The sequence below is a fragment of the Microtus pennsylvanicus genome, chromosome 11, assembly GCF_037038515.1.
Source record: "Microtus pennsylvanicus isolate mMicPen1 chromosome 11, mMicPen1.hap1, whole genome shotgun sequence".
NCBI classification, from domain to species: Eukaryota; Metazoa; Chordata; class Mammalia; order Rodentia; family Cricetidae; genus Microtus; species Microtus pennsylvanicus.
In genome coordinates, this window is record NC_134589.1 from 3,799,634 (window position 1) to 3,822,286 (window position 22,653).

The 22,653-nt window shown below is 49.3% G+C and overlaps 1 protein-coding gene across 3 annotated transcripts in view; it reads left to right on the plus strand.

Moving 5' to 3' along the window:
• The window catches only part of Usp36 (ubiquitin specific peptidase 36), a 30,722-nt gene extending 8,622 nt beyond the window's left edge, over nt 1-22,100 (plus strand). For all 3 annotated transcript variants that reach the window (XM_075989959.1, XM_075989961.1, XM_075989962.1), the window contains exons 5-21: nt 282-392; nt 813-915; nt 4,146-4,213; nt 4,654-4,724; nt 5,419-5,501; nt 6,622-6,733; nt 7,462-7,602; nt 8,142-8,242; nt 8,888-9,026; nt 12,022-12,690; nt 13,358-13,488; nt 15,899-16,441; nt 17,488-17,684; nt 18,299-18,400; nt 18,923-19,038; nt 19,404-19,555; nt 20,082-22,100. In XM_075989959.1, the coding sequence (XP_075846074.1) occupies nt 282-392; nt 813-915; nt 4,146-4,213; nt 4,654-4,724; nt 5,419-5,501; nt 6,622-6,733; nt 7,462-7,602; nt 8,142-8,242; nt 8,888-9,026; nt 12,022-12,690; nt 13,358-13,488; nt 15,899-16,441; nt 17,488-17,684; nt 18,299-18,400; nt 18,923-19,038; nt 19,404-19,535 (2,819 nt within the window). In that variant the 3' untranslated portion in view covers nt 19,536-19,555; nt 20,082-22,100. The remainder of the gene's footprint in view (nt 1-281; nt 393-812; nt 916-4,145; nt 4,214-4,653; nt 4,725-5,418; nt 5,502-6,621; nt 6,734-7,461; nt 7,603-8,141; nt 8,243-8,887; nt 9,027-12,021; nt 12,691-13,357; nt 13,489-15,898; nt 16,442-17,487; nt 17,685-18,298; nt 18,401-18,922; nt 19,039-19,403; nt 19,556-20,081) is intronic.
• Nucleotides 22,101-22,653: the final 553 nt, after the last annotated feature.

The following is a 22,653-nucleotide window of genomic DNA, read 5'->3' on the forward strand; positions in this document are numbered from 1 at the left end:
TTACAGCCCCCCAAGACCGTTGAAGCAGGGTGGGGTCATGTTCTTTCTACATCTATTTTAAAAGTCAGTTTTAAGGCAGGAGTGTATCCTGTTCTAGTGCAGTGTTTAATGAGAAACTAGTCCGTTTATATAAGCATCAGGCTTGCTGGTCAGTAGCTTCTGTTGAACTTCTAGGCTGTCATACGTCGCCTGTGTTGCGTTCACCCTGCACGTGAAGTGAGGATGTCATTATGGGTTGTCTGGAAATTACTCACCCTAAAGTTGCTTCTTGCCCACTGTAGGTCACCAAGGAAGCTTCTGCATGCTGTGTGTCATGCAGAACCACATGGTCCAGGCCTTTGCCAACAGCGGCAATGCCATCAAGCCCGTTTCCTTCATCAGAGACCTGAAAAGTAAGAAAGGGTTTTGGTTGAGTATCTGTCTGCCAAGTACTGGCTCTATGGTTGGAGGAAGTAGGAGAAAAACCATGGATGAAGTCTCAGGAATCCTTATGTGTGGAAGGTCCCACATAATGGTGCAGACCCCAGCATGGTAGTTAGTATGCATACGTGTGCTCAGTGCTTCACTGAAGGAAGGCTTTCTCTGGGCACTGCTTGGAAGAATAGTTAGGCTTTTAGCCAGGTGGGAGGGCTGTGTCTGAAATTAAGACACAGGTGAGCATGAAAGCTGGGAGAGGGGTGAGGGAGATGTGCACTGGTGTGCGCTGTAGAGACCCTGTCTTCTAGTCAATGGCACTCTGACATGATGCTGGCTTCTGTGGAAGTGGCCTCCAACAGTCAAGATCCTTTTGCATCTTTCTCTTCTTCCTCCAGAGATCGCCCGGCACTTCCGCTTCGGGAACCAAGAGGACGCACACGAATTCCTGCGATACACCATCGATGCCATGCAGAAGGCCTGCTTGAACGGCTATGCTAAGTATGTGTCTCACTTCCCTACACGTGCTACTTGGCTGAGGACACCTTCTTTATGTAGGGGGCAGCGCAGCATCCTTGTGAACACAGCCAGTCTCCCTCTAGCCATCCTCTGAGGTGTTTGTGTTGTTGCCCAGGTCTGACTACCTGGTGCTCTGCAGCCAGGGCCATTAAGCTCTGTTGGAGGGAGCTGCTCTAGAAAATTTCTTGAAGCTGGGCGGTGGTGGCGCACGCCTTTAATCTCAGCACTTGGGAGGCAGAGGCAGGCAGATCTCAATGAGTTCAAATCCAGCCTGGTCTACAAAGTGGGCTCCAGGATAGCCAGGACTGTTTCACAGAGAAACCCTGTCTCAAAAAAAAAAAAGCTTCAAAAGTTGACCTGTAGCCATGAACTTGTTCAGCTTCTCTAAAACCACGTCTTTACTTTGAAATAGAGAAGGCTATCATTGGAAGTGGGGGCTCACACTTAGAGAAAGAAGGTAGGGAGATCACACTTAGAAATGAGGGAACTCACACTTAGAGGAGGAAGCAGGGGCTTCACACTTGGGGAAGGAATGGGGGACTCACTTCCATGAAAATGCAAAAGCATGGAGGAAAACAGCATGTGGAAAGCTATAATTATTTTTGGGGGGGCGGGAAGGGGGTTGAGACAAATTTTCTCTCTGTAGCTTTGGAGCCTGTCCTGGAACTCACTCTGTAGACCAGGCTGGCCTTGAACTCACAGAGATCAATCTACCTCTGCCTCCTGAGTGCTAGGTTTAAAGCTGTGCACCACCACCACCCAGCTGAAAAGTTATAATTCTTAAAGATCTTATTCTGTTTGATGCTAGATTGTTTTCTCTTGTTTTTTTGTTTTTTTTTTTTTAGTGTTTTAGTCAGGGTCTAACTCTGTCACCTAAACTGGCCTCACGCTCTTGATCCTGCTGCCTCATTTCCCAGAGCAGGAGTCCAGAAGTGTAGCGCCTCACTTCACTGTTTTCCACGTTTGAGAGTGTGGAACACGGCTGGTTACTCTGTGCAGCAGGTACTCCATGGCTGTCCAGTTTCTCATTCATAGAAGGTGGCATTAGCCTAAGACCTGGCTTTGTAACTGCATCCTTCTAGAATATCTGTGGAAGGTGATCTGTGCTACAGAAGTGGCTCTCACCTGTGACGTTGTTTGCTGTGGTCTCCTGTGCTGCAGTTCTGTGTTGCTGACTTAGCTTTGGAGGGTCTCTAGTTAGTTCTGTGACATTTACCACACAGTCTGGTGTTTTTCTGGTGTTTTTCTGTCTTTAGGCCCAGGTCCACTTTCACTTGGACAGGTTCTCTCTGCAGTCTCCACTCAGAAAGGCTGTTCCTTTATTGTTTGTTTTCTTTATTTCTTTTTTTTTTTTAAATTTGATTTGGATTTTGGTTTTCATTTTTGTAGACTAGGTTGGCCTTGAACTCAGAAATCTGCCTGCCTCTGCCTCCCAAGTGATAGGATTAAAGGTGTGTACCACCACCGCCCAGTTCTTTTTTTTTCCTTTGAGACAGGGTGGTAAGTAACCCTTGAACTCTTGATCCTTTTGCCTCTGCCCCCAAGTGCTTGAATTATGGTGTGCACCACCATGCCTTGGCACCTTTTATTTTTAATTTATTTTTATAATTTTATGAGTGTGTCTGTGGACGTATATCTCTGTGAGTGAGTATCATGTGTTGGTTCCCATGGAGGCCAGAGGAGTATGTCAGATCCTCTGGAGCTGGAGTTACAGGCAGTCGTGAGCCACATGGCATGGGTGCTGGGAACTGAGCCTTTTCTCCAACCCCAAATGAGATCTATGTTCTATCTTATTTTGTTTTTAGCGTGTGTTTGTTTATTTAAAGTCTTCTCTTTAGGATGTTTCTTCTGACTCTTGAGTGTCTCAGGCTGTGTGGGTCCCTTTAGACCCTGTTGTCACTCTTCTCCTTTGGCCTGGGGATGGTTTTTATTGACAGACAAGAGTTGCCTGCAGAACGCCTATGTATAGATTGAAACTGCCTATGATTCTTTACTCCAGAGCCCATCTGTCTTTTGCCTGCACTGGGCAGTGTGCAGTGCACCTTCTTGCATTGATGATTTTTTTTTGGCGTGGCGTATTTGTCTCTGCCCTCCAGTGTCAAGATGCTAGTCTGTCGCTTGGCCTTCTTCAAGTGGTTTTGGAGCCTGCTGCCTCCATGTCCTTCAGTTCTCACAGCCCTTGCCCTGGGCCAGGGTGGAGCTGCATTTGACTCTCTTCTCCAGCCCCTGAGCCGTAGCTGCTTCCGACTGAAGAGCTGAGGACCTACTAATATGGGCAGTTGATTATCCCTTTTTTTGATTAATAGTTGTAGTTCATATTTTTTTCATTGCCTATCATTGCACAAAAAAAAATTGGTTTCCAAAAGTTTTGGTGATAAGTGTTTAAAAGTTTACAGGAAAGCCTTGTACATCATCCGTTCAGAGGGCAGTGAACTGTGCAGCATGGGCTCTGGCCAGGTGCTATCGGCCACAGGAGATGGCCTTGGGAGATCTCCACACTTCGTGCCACTCAGTGGTAGTGGCTGAGGATGTAACCTCTTGCCGAGAATAGAACCTGGGGGAGTCAGCGAGCAGCTGAGAGCTGGCCACACTCTCCTATTGCTGTCGTCTTCTGGAGAATACTCCAGGCCTATCCCTAGTGTGGGAGGGTGGCTGTGGCAGGTCAACCAAGTAGAGTACTGAGGTAGAGGAACTGTGCCCGGCCAGGCAAAGAAGGTGCCAGTCAGTGTGGTTTAGTGCTGCCCAGGTATCAGGAAAAAGGAAGGGTATGGTGGCCCTCCTCTGTTCAAGGCTCCTGCTGTCATGTCCCTTCATGTGACAGCCAGTCAAGAAATATTACTGAACCTGCAGCTTTAGCCTCCACAGCCCAGTGGAAGACATGGCAAGGGCCAATGCCATGGGTCCTAGGACTGGACCTGCCTCCCAGTCAAGGCTAGGGTCCTTCTACAGAGAGTGGAAAGCAGGGATACTATTGGATGAAGATGCTGGGTGTTCTGTGGGGTGGTCAAGTGGTTGTGAAAGTTGAAGGTGCTGTTGTGGGGTGGGGGCCCAAGGAGACAGAGGTCTGATGAAGAGTTTAGGAATGCTGCTGGGGGCTGGAGTGGAGTAGGGCATCATCTGTCAGCTGGTGCTGACGAGGGTGGGATGCTGGCTGTGAGTAGCATACTTTGCTGTGCTGTGCTGTGCTCGTCATGGTTGTGGCTTCCTTTTAGGTTGGATCGGCAGACGCAGGCTACTACCCTGGTGCATCAGATCTTTGGAGGGTATCTCAGGTCCCGAGGTAAGCAGATGATCTGTACTTTGAGCCAGGAAGTCCTCAGCATTCCCAGGCAGGTGGGGTGTGCCCCTAGCTGAAAGAGTGTGAGCTGGAGGTCCCAGGCCTTGTCTTTCTGACTGGCCACCCTTGCCCACCGTGGGACTATCCCCTGAGGGAGTTGGAGAAGCAGTGTGTAACGTAATGAGTTCTTTCATTGCTCTCAGTCCTTGGAGTGAGGCCTGTGTTCTGCTGCAGAGGGCTTGTCCACTGGCCTGTGGGAGTAGCCAGGCAGGCAAGGCCTGATAAAAGAACTTGGCATGACCTGTATCTGTGTCTCCAGTTAAGGGACAGTCTCCTTTCGTGAGAGCTGAGTTTAATGTTGTAGACCTGTGGTTCTGGGTGTCTGGACCTGGGTGGTGCTCTGGTGGGTCCCAGCTTCCCACTGCCTCTGTGTTCTGTTGCAGTGAAGTGCTCTGTGTGCAAGAGCGTCTCAGACACATACGATCCCTACTTGGACATAGCGCTGGAGATTCGGGTATGCTTGGCAGTGATCTGTGTTCCTGGGGGTGACGAGGGTGAGAGGGAGGCCAGAGGGATCAACAGCAAGAAAGGTGTGGGTCAGAATAGATGGGAATAAGGGCACTCGGCTCCCCTGTGTCCTCTGTTTGCAGCAGGGTGGTTGCCTCTGCTGCACATAGCACGGATAAGCCAACATTTGTGGCCCAAAGTTCCTTCACTCCATTTTTCAGCTTTCTCTGGTCACAGTACTGTTTTGTTTGCGGGGGGGGGGGGGGGGGGGGAGGTGTAGGTCTTGCCTTTGCCTATGTAAATTCCTTCCTTTTAAAGAATAAAAAGTAAAACTTAGTTTTTTGTTCTGAGGCATCAATAGTGGCAGTGCCTCACACTGGGGCTTGAGGAGAGAACGCCTCTTTGCTGTCAGCCTATCCTTGCCTTTGCAGGGACCTTGAGTTTCTGAGCCACCCCAGCTGCAGTCACAGTGAAAGTGCCTGACTCATGATCTCACATGGCTGTCACCTGTCACCTCTAGAGAAGGGCACTGTCCGCTCCTTGCTTATCTGCTGGGGGTGGGGATGAGTTAGCAAGGCCAATATTTATGCAAGTCAGGTTTTATCACTTGCTGCCTCGGCCTGAAAAGACCTTAAATCTGGGACTTGCGAGTCAGGTTTTTTCTCTTGATGCTCATTCTGTTCTGTTTTCGTCCTCCTCAGCAAGCTGCAAATATTGTGCGTGCTCTGGAACTTTTCGTGAAACCAGATGTGCTGAGTGGAGAGAACGCCTATATGTGTGCTAAGTAAGTGTCATCTGCTTATAAGAAAGTGACCGTCCAGAACACTATAAATAGTTGCCTGACCCTCCTCAGGGATGACCGCTGCTCACATTTCCTGAGTGGCCTTCATCTGGCTTATGGATGCGGCCTACCAGCAGCCTGAGGCCCATAACCGCTGCTCACCCAGCGCCTGTCCTTGTGACATGTATTAGCGTGTTGAAGAATAGTACGCTCTTTTCCCTGTGTTTACCATGGAAACCGCGTCAAAGAGAGGCAAAAGGTCTGATCCGTAGTCCCCCTCAGTGGACGCAATGGAGAACCCTCCACCCTGCTGTTTTGATCTTAAATGAGACCTGTGTGCAGCTCCTGTTTTTAGGGGTCGGGTCATCCTTCTGTCTCAGCACGAACAGTTGTCCTCATGAGGCACACCCTGGGGGAGCTGGCACGGGGGTCATTTTAAAGCTGCAACCACCCAAAGTCCCTTCACTCCAGTTTTTAGTAGGTCACAGCACTGGTTTGTTTGGGGGGTAGTTTGTAATTTTGTTTTGTTTTTTGACTTGGGCAGGATCTCCCTCTGTAGCCCTGACTGACTTCACACTCACAGATCCACCTGCCCCACCCCCTGAGTACTGGGATTGAAGGCCAGCAACATTGCATTGGGCTTTCATTTTTGTTTTGAGACCAGGTCTCACCGTGTAGCCCTGGCTGTCCTGGAACTTTCTGTAGACCAGTCTAGCCTCATTCACCAGAGATCCACTTCTCTGCTTCCTGAGTGCTGGGGATTAAAGTCCTGAGCCACCATGTCTGGCCACATTGGGATTTTTAGGGTTTTTTTGCTTTTATCCCTCTTTAAATTTGCTTCCCCTGGCTTGGGATGAAATTGTCTTTCATCTCAGTTTCCTGTCCGTTTCTCATCTGGCTGTGTTGTGCCTCCACACTGGCCCTGTGTGCTTCCCACGTTTCACAAAGTCTCACCTCTCACTTAGGTTCCTGGTTGAGGGGTCTTCTTGCTTTGGGACTTGTGATTGTCTATCTTAGAGTGTGTGGGTTTGGCTTCAGATGCCTGTTGGCACAGGCCTTCCTGTTACTAAGGCAGCAGGACACCTGCCGAGCACACCAATAGCTTTTCCATTTGCTCTTGTAGGTGTAAGAAGAAGGTTCCAGCCAGCAAGCGCTTCACCATCCATAGAACATCCAATGTCCTAACTCTGTCCCTCAAGCGCTTTGCCAATTTCAGTGGGGGGAAGATCACCAAGGTGAGATACCCCGTTGATGTCCAGGTTGCTCTTGAGAAGAACAGGTCTAGGGATCTGCCCGTCTGTCTTTTAAATTTTTTAAAATTATTTATTTATTTTGGTTTCTCGAGACAGGGTTTCTCTGTAGCTTTGGAACCTGTCCTGGCACTTGCTCTTTTAGACCGCTCTGTTCTCAAACTCACAGAGATCTGCCTGTCCTGCCTCCTGAGTGCAGGGTTTAAAGGCCTTCACCACCACCGCCCGGCTTAAATTTTATTTTAGTTTATTCTATGTGTATGAGTGTTTTTGCCTCATTTATCTGTATATCACTTGTAAGCTTGGTGCCCTCAGAGGCCAGAAGGAGGTGTTAGATTCCCTTGGAAATGTAGTTACAGACGTTTGTGAGCCACCTGTGATGCAGGGAATTAAACCTGGGTCCTCTAAGAACAGCCAGTGCTCTTAACTGCGAGTCATCTCTCCAGTCCCTTAGACCCTTTTTTTTCTTTTTTTAATACAAGGTTTCTCTGTAGCTGTGGCTGTCCTCAGACTCAGAGATCCACCTACCTCTGGTATTTAAAGTGCTAGTATTAAAGGCATGTGACATTACCTAGCTATAGAAGTGACATAGGGAGTTGGAGTCTCTCCTCGGACACATAGTGAAGACTGGTCAAGCAAACATTTCTGAGGCTATGGATATAAATAACCCGTATTCTGCTGTGTGTTACTTAGCTTTTCTTTTTTTAAACCAGGATGTTGGCTATCCCGAGTTCCTGAACATCCGCCCATACATGTCGCAGAGCAGTGGTGACCCTGTCATGTATGGGCTCTATGCTGTCCTGGTTCACTCAGGCTACAGCTGCCACGCTGGGCACTACTACTGCTATGTGAAGGTGAGTGTTGACGCCTGAGCTCAGCTGTGGGCAAGTGACCAGTGCCCATAAAATCTAAACAAGGCCATTGTACTTTTTGTTTTGTTTTTTTCTGGGAAACAGCAGTCCTTTGCATCTGTGTTTTGTTCCTCCATTTTGTGAATGTATAGAAAAAATGAGTTTTACACCGTGGTCCTGGGGCCAGGAAAATGGCTCACCGCCAAGCCTCACCACCTGAGTTCCATCCCAGGAACCCCCAGAGTGGGAGAACAGATTGACCTCCTTCAAGTTGTCCTCTGACTTCCATACTTGCTTGGCATGTGCACATGCCCCCCCCCCAATAAATAAATAAATAAAAATGTGAATTTTAGGAGGTCTTTTAAGGTTCATTAGTGGGTATGGTAAACCATGCCTTTGTAATTCCAGTATTCTGGAAGGTTGAGAGTTTGAGCTCAACTGAAAGCACTGTGAGGCTCTGCCTTACACTTGAAGAGAAGTGTGCTTGTGGCCCATCTGTTGACTGCTGTTTTCTATAACCACCCCCTCCCACTGCTGCTCAGGCTAGCAATGGACAGTGGTACCAGATGAACGACTCCTTGGTCCATTCCAGCAATGTCAAGGTGGTTCTGAACCAGCAGGCTTACGTGCTCTTCTACCTGCGGTGAGTAGCCTCCACCCTCCCTGGATTGTCCTGCTCTAGAGCGTGTTCTGCTTGAGCCAGGGTTCTCGGCAGCGCCTTCCTGTCTGTAAGCTCCTGGGGATTGGCTGGAGGGGGAATGCTTGAACAGACCATCTCTAGACACATGTAGGGAGCTTGTGTCCTGGGAAGGACCTTTCATCCAAGCCCTGCTAGTGGGTGGGTGAAAACTGGATGACAGTGCGGGGAGGGTTCTGACTGCCTACAGCAGTGGGTAGGTAATTGTCACTTATGCTGTTTCCTTAATGAGGCCTTTGCCTTGGTGTGACAGTAGCCTGGGCAACTTCCTCCAGTGAAGTGACCCACTTCACACTGGGGCTAGGCATGCCGCAGATCTTAGGAAGGCACCGGCAGAGACTGGCTATCCCTGAGGTGTTCTTGTCACTTGGTGCCACCCTGCCACGTCTGGCAGATTTGGGGCTCTTTGGTTTTCTGGCTCCTGAGAATCTGCTCTAGAAGGGCTCTGTCCAAGGCTTCTGTCAAGCCTTAGAATGCAGAGGGCGCGGCGGGGGTTCTAGAAAACTGCTGGGACACTGGGGCCTCTGCTGCTCCTTGCATTGCTTTCTTGGCACAAGTAAGGAAATCCCAATCCCTTTCTTCCCCCTGCAGAATTCCAGGCTCTAAGAAAAGTCCTGAGGGCCCTGTCTCCAGGGTGGGTTCCACTCTTCCCAGTCGTCCCAGTGTCATTCCAGATCACCCCAAGAAGAGCCCTGGCAATGGGGTCGTTTCTTCCCCACTGATGGCAAAGGTACTGTGTAAGTGGAAGAACTTGCCTGGCTGCTCTTCTGGTTCCTGCTTTGAACATTGCAGAAATCTAGGGGTCTTCTCTCAGGGACCTTGCCATGGTGAGAGGAAGCTGTAGGCTGTGGCACTGTACCAACAATTTTATTTCTTCAGGTGGTTAGCAGCTGCCCTGGGAAGGGAAAGATAGGACTGTAGGCTCTGCTGCTGCCCAGGAGCGCTAGACAGACTCCCAGGGAAACACCCGCTGTTCTCTGTTAATGCTGGTATCCTGGTTGTAGTCATGGCCTTGTTTCTTTATAATTCTTTGATGCTAGATACAGGCATACCTGTGGGCAAAAGGATGCAATGTCTGCATTTATTCAAATGGTTCAGAGTATGTCTATATACACACAAACATATACCCACATATACACAGTAATAAAACTTAGTCAGCTGTGGACTTCTGAATTTTAATCTACATGATTTAACTGCAGAGTTGGAAGTCATTGCAGCCATTTGGGAAGCTGGCAGCCTCACTTGCAGAGGTGTCCCTGATTGAAGGAGGCAAACCTGGGCATGCAGAAGCAGTGGCAGGTACAGCCACGAGGACAAGGCTGCTTTACTTGCATGATCCAGTTCAGCACACACGCTCCTATACTGCACATTTGTAAAGCCGCCTTTGGAGGAGGAGGCCAGGTCTTCCTCTGTGTCCCAGGCTGGCCTTGAATTTGGAGTGCTCCTTCCACCTGTGCCTGCTGGGTGCTGGGATGTAACGATTACAGATGCGAGTTCTCACACCTGGTATCATTTCACTTGAAGTCCCAGGCAGATGTAATATACAATAAATGACTTGATTTTGCAGAGAGAGATGTCAGGAAATAGTCTTTGTATGAGTAAGTTATCATAACATGTAGGCCAAAAACTCAGAAGACAGAAGTAATTAAACCTGAAAGGCGGCTTTGTAACTTTTTAATTGATAAGAAACATAGCTATTGGCTAAAGTAAAATGTAAAGTTTTGTATGCAAAATAAAATAAATATAAAAATTGCCAGGTGATGTTGGCTCACATCTTTAATCCCAGCACTCAGGAGGCAGAGACAGGTGGATCTGAATTTGAGGCCAGCCTCTAGATAGTGAGTTCCAGGACAGCCAGGTCAGTTACACAGAGAAACCCTGCCTTGAAAAACTGAGGGGCGGGGGCTGGAGAGATGGCTCAGAGGTTAAGAGCACTGGCTGCTCTTCCAGAGGTCCTGAGTTCAATTCCCAGCAACCACATGGTGGCTCACAACTATCTGTAATGAGATCTGGCACCCTCCTCTGGCGTGCAGGCATACATCGAGGCAGAATGTTGTATACATAATAAATAAATAAATCTTTAAAAAAAAAAAAAAGAAGAAAAAAAAAAGAAAAACTGAGGGGCTGGAGAGATGGTTCAGTGGTTAAGAGCACTGGATGCTCTTCTGGAGGCCCTGAGTTCAATTTCCAGCACCCACATGATGGCTCACAACCATCTGCAGTGAAATCTAGTGCCCCCTTCTGTCCTGCAGGCATACATGCAGACAGAACATTGTATACATAATAAACAGACAAACAATAAATCTTTAAAACACAGTCAAGTTTTTAAAATGTTTTCAGTAGGGGGCTGGGAGAGGTATCTCTCAGTGGTCAGTGTGTACTTAGCTGAGTTCCAGCACCAGCATTTGCTCTCCCCCACCCCACTCCCCACATATACACAAAAGGAACTGTAGCAGATGCAAGGAAGCGCACGTTTGCTGTGATTGCTGTGAAGGGCAGGGATGGTAGCGTAACGAGATCCCAGATGCCATGGCAGTGTGTGGAAATATGCATATGTTGCCAGACAAGAGGAAATTCAGTCTGACCACCTGTGTCGAAGTTCATGAGGTAATCCACAGCCCAGGAACCCCATTTCTGGTAAATTATTACATGACTACTAAGTACAGAAAAGGCTGGTAAGTATGTGAGGCCATGCCTGGGCCACAAGGACTGTGGTGACCGAGGAGAGGGATGCAGATAGGAGTATGCTCAAGCAGGAGGTGGCCATTATGAAAGGTTTGTGAATAGTGGATTGCTTTCATATGGCCTTGGTTTTAGGACGTCAGAGCATCTGGGATTTTTTTTTTTCCATTGAGTAAATGTATCAAAAAGTACATTTTGACTTGGAGACTGCTGCATAGGGCAGGACTGCATCCAGTATTGTGCTTGACTGTAGTGAGGTGGGGCCATGGGCGGTGAAGGAAAGCTTCACTGGAGGGCTGCCGTGGTGCAATGGGGGCCTCAGTTCTTTAAGAGGTAGCAGAAGAAAATGACTCCCTTTTTTAAAGATGTATTTTTATTTTCTGTGTATGGGTGCTTACTCTGCTTGCAAGTATATCTGTGCACCATGTACATGCAGTGCTCACAGAATCCAGAAGCCACCTGTATCTGCTGGGAATTGAACCCGGGTCTTCTAGAAGTACAGCCAGTGTGCTCTTAACCACTGAGCGATCTCACCAGTCCCCAAAACTAGTTCCCATTGACCTCCAGGAATTTTAGATTGATCTCTTGGACTTCTAAAATGACTTCTAAACTATCAAATGTTTTGTTTGCTTGTTTGTTTTAGTCACGGTATAGGGAATAGTATAAGCCATGAAGAGATACATGGCTGCTAGTGAGACACTGAAGACTGAGGGCCTACCCTGTGAGGAGGCTTTAGCTTGTGGCACTATGATGAAATGGATACAGAGGACACTCAGTGGAGGACAATGTTTATATGATGGGGCCTTGCTACATTCTTTCCTTGTGTATTCTCTCAGATCTTGGTGAAACCTTGTTGCTTTTATAGGAAGGCAGTCCTAAAGTGCAGCCTGTTTTGTATACATGTCCTGAAGTATTTACCATTAGCCAGAACCCAGTTGGCTCCCAGAAGCTACCCTTGATTGGGATGCCTGCTTTGGTTTGGCTGTATTCCCTGGGCAGTGCTCTCTTGGATTCTGAAGGCTTCCTTTCTTGCTCTTCTTTAGCGACAAGACTCTGTGATGATGAAAAAGCCACAGGCCCCTGAGGAGGTTGGTGTGCCTGTATCCAGGAATGGCTCCCTCCCAGCCCTGAAGTTACAGAATGGATGTGTTCCTGCAAAGACATCTGCCGGGTCTCCTTCCCCAAGACTCACCCCCACACCCACACACATGCCTACAATTCTGGATGAGCCTGGAAAGAAGGTGAAGAAGTCAGCTCCCCCACAGTCTCTCACCACATCCCCCACTACTTCTCAGGGCTCTCCTGGGACCAGCGAATCCAGGAGTCAGCGACCTGGGTCCTGGGCAAACAGGGACACCATCTTCTCTACCTCCCCAAAGTTCCTGGTCAAAGCCTTTGCTAACGGGCATAGGCTGAAGGGGGAAGGCAGTGGTGTGGACCTGGAGAAGGGGGCTTCGAGCGGCTCAAGCCCTGAACACTCTGCCAGCAGTGACCCTGCCAGGGCCCCGCAGACCACAGAGGGCAGAGCTACGCATTTCTGTGATTCTCAGGGAACAGACTGTCCCACCACTGGCCATTCCAAAGCACTGCTGAATGGAGCAGATCCCAAGATAGTGAAGCTGAAGTCCCCTGCCCTGAGCAGCACCGCCTCTGAGCCCAGAAGCCTCATGTCTCCTCCACCAGCCAAAAAACTGGCCCTGTCGGCCAAGAAGGTGGGTCTGTGGGGGTCTCCTCTCTGGAAGTAACTTGTAAAATGTCACTTGGGACTCGATGTGGGCATAGGAAGATAGAACATCACAAAGGACTGTGGCCTCCTCTCCTTTAATCCAGAGGAAGAGTGTCTGTTGGCGTTCCCAGCCATTTGCCAATTGAGAGGTTGTCTAGGGTGGAGGTGGTGGTTTGAGGGGACACCAGTTACTTAGCACCGCAGGTGTCTGTGGAGTCTATGCTAAGAGTACTAACCAGTTCTCTGTAAACGGAGTCTGCTAGTTGAGCCACAGAGGAAGGACTGTGGGCTCTTGGGCTGCTCAGGGTGAGAAGGACAGCTGAGCCATGGCGGCGGGAGGGACGTAGGGGACTGGGAAGGAGTTTCACGTTCAGAGCTTGCGTGGGCAGTGAGTGATAGGTGGGAACTGTGCTGGGTGCTTGTTTAAATTCCTCCCTTTTTCCTTTTTATTTCTAACCAACAACACTCTCTGGTTCTTCTTCTGCCATCCCCTTTCTCCACCTACCCCCTCCTTTTTTTTTTCTTCTATCCCTTTATTCATCTTTCTGGGCTCTTTTATTTTATTTTTATTTATTTTTCAATTTTGTTTTCCCTCTTCACTCACGGAAACCTTTTTTAGACCACCAAGTTTTTATTTATGTCAATAACTGCAGGCCAGCACCCTGCGGAGGGCGACCGGCAATGACATCTGTTCACCTCCCCCCTCAGCATTCTCCGACCTCACCTACCCCATGAAAGCCACCCACCCCGTCGTTGCCTCCTCTGGGCCTGTCAGTAAAACCAGGTGAGCTTGGGCACAGGCCCCGGGGTGCCGACTCCTTCCTTCCTGTGGGTACGTGTACTTGGCTAGTGAAGAACCATGGGTCATCGAGGACAGAGGCCCTCTTACTGTCCCTGTCTGGTAAAAGAACCTCAGTTGATCAGAGTTGATCGTCTTCATAGTTCCAAGTCTTAAGTTTTCACCTGCCTGCTACAGCACGTTGTAACCTGGAGTGCTGGGCTCTATGTTGACCTGTACCTCCTCAAGAAGTTAGACCCCGTGAGTCCAGAGGCTTGTGAAGCCTGTAGGGACATCTTTCCTGCCAGGGTCATGACTTGGTCTCCGACAGTGCTTCCATTCTTTAGCTCTGTAAAGCATCCAGGCTGCCAGCTACATGCCAGGCTGGACAGGGAGACCTTAAGTGCTTTAGGATTCTTCAGAGCCCTTTAATCTCATCTGTAGACGATCTTTGTGATCCAGTGCAGTGCAGGAACACATGGTACTGGTGTCCCTTAGGAGTACTGAGTGGCATGATATGAAGATATATGGTTATCTGGGTTCACAGGGACCCAAATGCCTGGGCAGCTGGGAGATAGGAACAAAGAGAGGGCAAGAGTGAGGTCCTGGGTCACTGCTGGGCTCCTCCAATCCTAGGAGGCCGTTAGGGTGACATCTGTTGCTGCCTCCACCCCCACCCTGAGTGTGCATATGTCCTGTCTCTAGCATGACATTGTTGGTGTGTTCTTAAATATTAAGGTTCCCAAATGTTGAGGCGCTGGGGGAAGTTGTTCCTTCCTTGTCAGGATTTTGTGTGAGATGGGGTCTTCCTGTATAGTCCAGGCTGGCCTCAGACTCAGATCCTCCTGCCTCTGCCTCCTCCATGCTGGGATTAAAGCTGCGTCACCACACTTGGCACAAGCTAACAAGCTATTTTGTTTTAATTGTTTTTTAGACTTCAGTGTATGAATGTTTTGCTTGCATGTATATCCGTACCATGCATGTGTGCCTGGTGCCCACAGATTGGAAGAGAGGAGCTGGAGTTACAGTGAATGTGAGCTACCATTTGGGTGCTGGAAACTGAGCCTACAAGAGCAACGAGTGCTCCTAAGTGCGGAGCCGTCTCTCCAGCCCCAGTGTAAATGTTTTCTTAAAGCTTCAGCAGACACTGAGAGACACAAATTTGGGTGGCACGGCTAGTCTCTTCCGTTTGGGTGATGACAAGTACAGCCTCCATGAACCCACTAAGCCTTTGAAGTGCCCACACAGGCATGCCTGACATACTCAGTCCCTACTTTATTCCTGGTCCCCAGTCCCCAGCCCAGATCCAAAGGAACATAACTGTGGATGGCGCATAGCTTGTTTTGCTGCTCTTGGAATGCTCAGTCCCTAAGGGAACCATTGTGGCCTCTGGAGATTGGAAAATCAACCTGGACAGGATGTTTTGTTTATTTTAGCTCTTAACACATTTGAGTTGAAAACTTGAAACATAAGGATTTGGTTCCTTTGTTTTGCTTTTAGTTTTTGTTGTTTGAAGGGAGGGTTTGGGGGTTTGGTTTTGAGACAGAGTTTCACTTACATAGCCCTGGCTGACCAGGAGCTCACCTATCTCTGCCTCCCACGAGCTGTGACTGAGGCTTATGTTGGGCTGCCCAGCTGATCTTGCTTGCTGTATGTAGCCTTTGCCTAACTCAGATTTGAAGAGTGTTGGAAGATGACCTTGAACTTTCGACCCTCCAGCCTCTATTCCCTAAGTTCTGGGTCACAGCAAGTGTCGACACGCTCACTTGTATCATTTATCAGTCTGTTTGAAGACAGGCTGTCAAATGGCACAGGCTGCTCTTCAACTCACTAAGTGGTAAAGGCTGCCCTTGACTGTCTGGTCTTCTTGCCTCAACCTCCTAAGTGCTATGATTGCAGGTATGTGCCACCATGCCTGGATTTAAAAAGAATAGAATGTATAATGCTCAGATCTGTGCTCTGCTTATAGCCCAGGGGTACGATGCTTGCTTGGCATGCCCAAGGTTCCTGTTCAGTTTTCAACCTACCAAAAAATAACCCAAAAAACTTTGTAACAAGAAACTGCGACATGGACTAACTTTGATTTTACTTAGATTGAATTTTGTTAGCCTGCCTTTAAAAGCTATGGAATTTGCACGTGTATCTAAGAATCAGAGACAGAATAACCTTTTAAAATTCCAGGGTGAGCTGGATAGGGTGGCGCTCACCTTTAACCCAGGCACTCAGGAGGCAGAGGCGAGCAGATCTCTGTGAGTTCGAGAACAGCCCGGTCTGCTTAGCCAGTTCTGGACCAGCCCGAACTACATAGAGAGATCTCGTCTCAAACCGTAACATGTGAAGGGAGCTGGGGTGAGGGTTGGCAGAGGAATGACTTGTGCAGGTCTTCTACAGTGACTTTCCCTTACACTGTCTACAGGGCTGTTGCACCTGCTCCCCGACCATCTACCCTCCCGAAGCATTCCATCCACCCCCACTCTGCATCACTGTCCAGTAGTAGCGCCAAGCCCTTAGGGACATCAGAGCCACAGAGCTGCCGCTCCTCTGCCTGGATGCCCCTGCCTCAGGTCAACGGGCACTTCATGTCCCACTTACACCAGCTGCCAGAGGCCAGCGAGGCCCCGCACAGCCCCTCCAGAAAGAGGAAAAAGACCCCTAATGGAGATCCCCAGAGACTGGGTATAGATACACATCTCCCACAGTGCCTCGGGGGAGCACCTGCAGCAGTACGCAAGAAGAGGAAGAAGAAGAAGTATGTGGAGGATATGGCTACCACGGCTCCCCAGCAGAAAGGCCAGTCTCAGGACCAGAAGGAAGAGGGTACACAGCCCCAGGTAAATGGCCATCAAATGAGTCACATCCTGGACAGTCACCATGTAAGCAGCAGGAAAAGGAGGAAGAGGAAGAGATCAGAGAGACTTAGCCAGGAAGCCATCCTCTCCCAGAGTCTTCTACAGCATGGGTAAGAGCATGGCTGGGATGTATCCATAGCCTTCCCGGGTGGTGTGGGCTAACAATACAGTGCTGGCCTTGACGTAGGGTGGAAAGTGTCCTGTGTGAGTTTATGCCAAAGGCTGAAAGAAGATAGCCACATCCAGGCCGTGGATATCACTGTGCATAAGAAGGGCCAAGAATTACAGGGTCATGTGGCCCCAGGCCAGGCTGTGTGTTTAGATGAGGTTGCAACAACATCCTGTGGATGCAGTGTACGTGCCCCAGATAAAGCAAGTATTGGGTGTTATCTTCAGCATCATGCTGACTGTCATTGTGGACAGCGAGCCTCACACAGGGTGGAGTGAGCTCGGTGTGGAGTAAACTCCCATCTGCACGGCACTGCCAGCGGTCTCAGGAGTGTTGGGGTGGAGCTTTCGGGGTTTTTATTATTTATTTGTTTGTTTTATGTGCATTGATAGAGGGGTTTCAGAGCCCCTAGAACTAGAGGTACAGGTGGTTATGATGTGCCATGTGGGTGCTGGGAGTTGAGCCTTGGTCCTGTGGAAGAACAGCCAGTGCTCTTAAATTCTAAGCCATCTCTCCAGCCTGCTTTGGTTTCTTTCTAAGTCCCCCTTCCCCTTGTAATTAAATGAATTTAATTTAATTTTAATTTGTGTATGTGTGTGTGCTGTGTGTGCATGCACATGCATGTACATGGAGGTCAGAGGACAGCTTGCAGGTGTTAATTCTCACCTTCTACCATGTAGGTTCTGGGGATCAAACTCAAGTTCTCAGTCTTGGTGGCAAGCACATTTACCCACTGAGCCATATCAACAACTTTTTTTAAGCATTATATTTACTTGTTTACACGTGTGTGTGTGCATGTGAGCATGATTGCACACACCATGGCACATGTATAGTGGACAACTTGAGGGAATAGGAATCAAACTCGGGTCAGCAGGCTGAGTTGTCTCCCAGGCCCATGGGGTGGAGCTGTGGTGCCATCAAGGGGCTTCACTCTTGCCTGTGGTGTGCCTGCAGGGCTGACTGTCCCCCTCCTCTGGCTCCCCACAGCTGCTGCCCTGCAGACCACTGTGAGCCTGAGGCCAGGGCAGAGTTGCAGAGGAAGAAGAAGAGGAGAAAAAGGACACATGCCTCACAGCAGGAAGAGGAAGAAAGCCAGCACCCAGAAGGCCAGAGGAGCCCAAGGCCCAGTGTCACCCCAGTCCCTGAGTTGAGCGTGAATGGCCATCTTTGTAGTGACCGCCTGGGTGAGGACTGCTGCTGATAGCCACAAAGGTGGCCTCTCACTATTCCTCATTGCAGGCAACTGGGAGCTCTCACCACATGCCATCTTTCTGTCGGCAGCTAATCCCTCAGTCATTTCAGAGGAAAGGCATGGCTAGCATAGCCATGAGCATATAATCCAAGAGCTCGGGAGGGAGGCAGGAGCAGAGCTCTAGTCTAGGTTCCATGCATCTTGTAGTTCTGGGCCTGTGGTGCAGCTCATCGCTGTGGCGCATGCAGAGCAGAGCTGCTCGCTGACGGTCAGGAAGCCAGAGAGCAAAAGGGTGACTGTGAACCTACTCCTCCTGGGGAGGGCAAGCGCCCAGTGCCCTGAAACACTTCCCGCAACAGGGCATGGTCTTGTGGGACACTTGAAGGTCCTGCCTGCAGCAGGCCCTTTGTGGCTGGGTAGTTAGATTGCACTTGGAGGTGGTTCTGTCAGCTGAGGACAGAGATCTCAGTGCTGGCTTTTTGTTTTCTCACGAATGGACTTGGACAGTGAGGTAGGATTATCACTAGGAAGTTATCTGTTGGTGCCGTTACAAGGATGTATGATTGTTTCTTCAGTGATTTGTTTTAGTATGTCCTCTGATTACAGGACTGGGACAAGCGCCTCTTGTTGGCTGGAACAGAGATCAAGAGCCCGATGTGGTCCAGGCGTTGCTCCAGGACTCATCTGATAAGGCTTATGGGAAAAAAGGTACGGGTCTGGAGCAGGGCTTCCTAGGGACTGACTGATTTGGGTTGTGGGAGGGGGTAAGGTGGGTCTTGGTGTGCTATGAGATGTGGAAACCACACTGCTCAGGTTTATAAAACTTCAACAGTTGTTGAATATGCTTTAACACGACCTCTGCTGTGGCAGAAAGGCAGATTCTCTCCCTGGATCCGAAAGATCTGAGACCCAAGAGCAGGGCAAAGTGAGGAGCATAAACCCTGGGCCACCTGAGCAGAATATCCCGGTCCCCAGTTCAGAAGAGCAAAGGGATGAAGCCTTCCGGCCCTCGTGTTGGCAGTACTGACTTTGGCCCTGTTTTACAAAGCAGACTTGGTGCATGAACCCTTTTTCTGAAGTGGGAGCCCAGGTTAGAGAGAAGTTTGCAGTTGGAATTGGAGCTCACTTCGATCACACCCACCTCCCCTTCCATGTTTCCTGTGTTGAGAGGCAGTCAGAACCCTACAGTGGGTAGAACAGATGGATGCTGACAGGATGTGTCTTGTACAGTTCTGACCTGGGATGGTGAGCCTTCAGCAGTCAGTCAGGATGCCATCAAAGACAGCAGGTTGGCCCGGACCCAGACCGTGCTGGATGACTGGGATGAGGAGTTTGATCGAGGAAAGGTATGGTGTGCGGCTGTGACCATAGGCTTGGGGCGCAGGTGGGCACGGTTCAGCGTGAGCACTGAGAGCAGTTTCTGGTGCAGTTGTGTGTGCACAGAGCAGCTGGGCAAGGCTAGAGTCGGCCTCCTGGGTTCCCTCCCACTGAACTGTTTCTCCGTGCATCCAGTACTCTGGGCAGGTGTGGGTCTCTTCCTTCTGTCTCATCCTCAGGAAGACGAGGGTGGCAGGAGCCTCCCTCAGAGGCCATCCATGTGCGGTAACTGCATGTGTGTCTAGGAAGCATATGCCATGTATGCAGCAAGAAGTCTCTGAGGCTTGGAGGAGCCCTCTCTGGGAACTGTGTGACACTGTGGTTCTTAATGTAGGAAAAGAAAATTAAAAAGTTCAAGAGAGAAAAGAAGAGAAACTTCAATGCCTTCCAGAAGCTCCAGAGCAGACGGAACTTTTGGTCTGTGACTCACCCGGCTAAGGTCGCCAGTCTCAGCTATCGCCGCTGAGCTTGCTGTGCTTGTTAGAGGTCAGCTTGGGTGTGTGCCTGTCCGCTGTGCGTGGTGCTCTGTATGTCTAGTCATATGGTGTGCGTGTCAGTGTGTACTTCTATCTTGTACATCTGTCTTTTGTAGCTGATTGTATGTCTGGTATGTGTGTGGCGTGTGTAGTCTCTGGTGTATGGTCTGTTGTGTATGTGTTTATCTGTGGGGGGAGTGTACTATGTGTCTGCGGCGTGTGTATGGTATGTATGTCTGGTATGTACGTGGCGTGTGTAGTCTCTGGTGTATGGTCTGTTGTGTATGTGTTTATCTGTGGGGGAGTGTACTATGTGTCTGCGGCGTGTGTATGGTATGTATGTGACCTGTGGTGTGTATGGTGTCTGACCATTTGGTGTATGTGTGCAGTGTGTGTAGTGTGTTTGGTAAACGTCTTGCATGTCTGGTGCATGAGTTTGTGGTGTGTGTGTCTTGTGTCTGTTTGTAGATGTGGCCGACTGTCTTTTGAAGGACCCAGGGATGTCATAAGATTGTCATGGTCTCTCTTCTCACCAGGAAGACCAGTGCACCTGTGCCACTTCATCCCAAAGCTGTCACATCACATCCTGGGAACTGTCCACTTGATTCGGAGGAGGGACCTTGTGCAGACTCCACTGCACTGTGAGCCTGCCATGGTGGAGGCTCCTGGTGCCACTGTTCACAGATGATCTAACGTAGAAGCCCTGGGGCTTCAGCTCAGGGCCTCTGGTGGCATTCATAACGAACCTCGCAAGAGAAAGACTTGCCTGTGGTGTCATGCTGACAGTAACGCAGGAGACATCTGCAAAGGCTGAGCATCCTTATAGACCCTGGGGTCTAGGTAGGAAACCCCTCTGTTCCTGGTCTGGGGTTGTCAGAGACAAGACTGGGGCCAGCATCTCCCAGCATGTCCTTCACTCAGGATGGCGGCATGTTAGTGCCTCTTCTGGTGAGCCCTCCTTTACTCTCCTGCTGGAGCTGTATTGTGGCCCTATCCTCAAAAGGGCCTCTGTATGACTGACTGTCAGCTGCAGAACCCCTGGTGACTGCACTGCCCCCCACCCCCAAGTGCATCTCCTCGAAAGGCCTCCGTACCTTCTAGAAATCAGCAGCTTCTAGGCATAGGAGAGCCTTGAACTACGTGCCAGCGCCTCTGCTTCTAAGGCTGCTATCCCTGCCGAGGTAACTTTGACGAGCTTCTCCTGCATCTGCACTAACCTACGGGTCTCTGTCAAAATGGTGGTCTTTAGAGATGAATTCTTCGTTATTTTACTACTTATGATAAAGCATTTATTTTTGACCAGGCCTGTGGCTTCCTGTAGCAATATGTTCCCTGATATGCAAATACTGGCTTCATTTGCTCAATTTTGTGAGTGCTTTGAAATTGAGAAGATTGTATGACTCAAAAAGAGTCCTTTTCTGTCTTGCTCAAGCTGTTCCTGCAGACTTTGATTTAACAAGACTCCCTAGTGAGGGCCATATTTCCAAGGGAAGACAGCACCCAGGAGATGGGAGTTTCCAGAAGGTTCTTGCTCATGGGGCATGTCTCTTTCCCGAAGTCCTAGGCTGCTCTGGACTGGCCTCCTCAGTCTGGGCCTCTTGGGAGGGGTGGGGGCTGCCTTGTCAATTCCACGTGTAGCGTTTTATCCAGCTGCCCAATCAGGGCCTAGGTGCTGCGTTGTGGAAAAAGCTGTGTTCTCTGTGTGAGGAGGTAAGGTCTTGTTTCCATGTGGGTGTGTCCCTCCCTTTATTTCCAAAGGGAGGGAGCAGCAGTTCCATGATGGGTCTGCTGGCTGAGTCTTCCAGCCGAATGTAATCAGTCTTGTGTGGGCCAGGGTCTGGACACCATGTCCATGAAGGGTGAGGACTCCATGCCTTGTCTTGGAGGGAGGCAGATGCCTTCATGGGCAGGGATTGTCACTTGTTCCTGTATCAGTTGCTTCTAGGCCACATTTGTTTTTTCCTATGACATTCTCTAGTTGAGTGTCGTAGAAGCTGCCAGCACAGAATTGATCTGTCTCCTGTGTTTTCCTCTACATTGGTTCCTTCCTTTGTCTGCTAGATTATCCGTTGTAAAATATCTTCCAGGGGGTGTAACCCACCACTGCCTCTTGGATAGTCATGATCCCCCAACTGACATCCTAACCTCTGGCAGCATATGTTACCGTCAGTGAAGGCAAGTCCTTTCCTTCCTTAGAAGCCATTAGAAACAGGCTAGGGACACAGTGGTCTTGGAAAAATTATCAAGAGTTCTAGGCGACATATCCTGACATAAGTAACTGAGGCTTTTCTAAAAGTAGCCTTTTTGTTGGATCAAATCATATCAGTTTGAACCTTGTGTTTGGCAGTTGATGTGGTTTGGGCCCATGTGCAGAGGGCTGTCTCCCTGGTGTTTCTGTTCTCGCTCACCCGCCTGTTTGGGGGCTGTTCTTACCCTACATCCTTGTGTGACTGCGTCTGTATGTGTACAGGTATCCCCACACTCTCCACTCTCTCTCTCAAGAGCTCCCAGATATTGCCAAGATCTTGGTGCAATAAAGTAATGCATTTTTGTGAGTTCTCTCTGTGTCTGTCTTTTCCTTTCATTTTTTAAAAAAGCTCACCCAGCAATGGCCAGGCTGTGTTTCCATGCGCTCTCAGGCGGCCATCCACAGCTGGGATCAGAGCGGATCGTCGTTTGAACCTAGGAGTTATGGGCCATCTTGGACAATGTACTGGGATCCCCTTCTCAGGGAAAAAAGAATGGTTTTAAATAAAAGATTTAAAGAAATGTATCTAAGTTTATCCCATAATTTTTTTTTTAAGATTTATTTATTATGTATACAACATTCTGCCTCGATGTATGCCCGCACGCCAGAGGAGGGCGCCACATCTCAGTACAGATGGTTGTGAGCCACCATGTGGTTGCTGGGAATTGAACTCAGGACCTCTGGAAGAGCAGTCAGTGCTCTCAACCTCTGAGCCATCTCTCCAGTCCCAGTTTATCCCATAATTGTATTTGTTTAAATTTAAGAATGAAGGTGGCTGGACACTCCTTTAATCCCAGAACTTGGGAACAGAGGCAGGTGGATCTCTGAGTTCGAGGCCAGCCTGGTCTACTGAATGAGTT